Raw genomic sequence first — 392 nt, 5'->3', positions numbered from 1 at the left:
ACACTGTCATTTGGGAGGGAAAAGCCCACTCGGAGAAGATGGGTCCTTGCGTCCACAGGGGAGAGCATCCCTTTGCCACTTGGGTGCAGCGTCTCTGGGTGGACCCGTTCCCCGACCGACACTGTCTCTGGCTGGGGCGTCAGGCTCTTTGACCGTTTTGTAAAGTGACTGGATCCCAAATCCGGGGAGAAGCGTGGCCGTTTTACAAGTCCGGGCTCCCAGGGACAGCGGTGTAGGCCCAGCTTTCCGGCCTCCCCACCTGGCTCCACGTCGGTGGCCGCCTGCTGGCTACTCGGGCTCGCTGCTGTTGGTGGTCTTCTCCCACTCCAGGCTCTCCTCGCTGCGGGCCGGGGACGGCCGCGCTCGCAGGCCCTGGAAGCGGCGGCACTCAG

At 64.8% G+C, this 392-nt stretch overlaps 1 protein-coding gene across 1 annotated transcript in view; it reads right to left on the bottom strand.

Moving 5' to 3' along the window:
* Positions 1–203: 203 nt before the first annotated feature.
* Grik4 (glutamate ionotropic receptor kainate type subunit 4) overlaps positions 204–392 on the bottom strand; it is a 308,759-nt gene continuing 308,570 nt past the window's right edge. The window contains exon 21 of the mRNA XM_033764389.1: positions 204–392. This exon is cut by the window's right edge and continues 217 nt beyond it. Within this exon, the coding sequence (XP_033620280.1) occupies positions 289–392 (104 nt within the window). The 3' untranslated portion in view covers positions 204–288.

This window comes from Fukomys damarensis, unplaced genomic scaffold (genome assembly GCF_012274545.1).
Source record: "Fukomys damarensis isolate Sample0158 unplaced genomic scaffold, DMR_v1.0_HiC HiC_scaffold_16, whole genome shotgun sequence".
In the NCBI taxonomy this organism is placed as follows: Eukaryota; Metazoa; Chordata; class Mammalia; order Rodentia; family Bathyergidae; genus Fukomys; species Fukomys damarensis.
The sequence above is the reverse complement of the archived record's forward strand: the minus strand, read 5'-3'. Positions and strand labels throughout refer to the sequence as shown.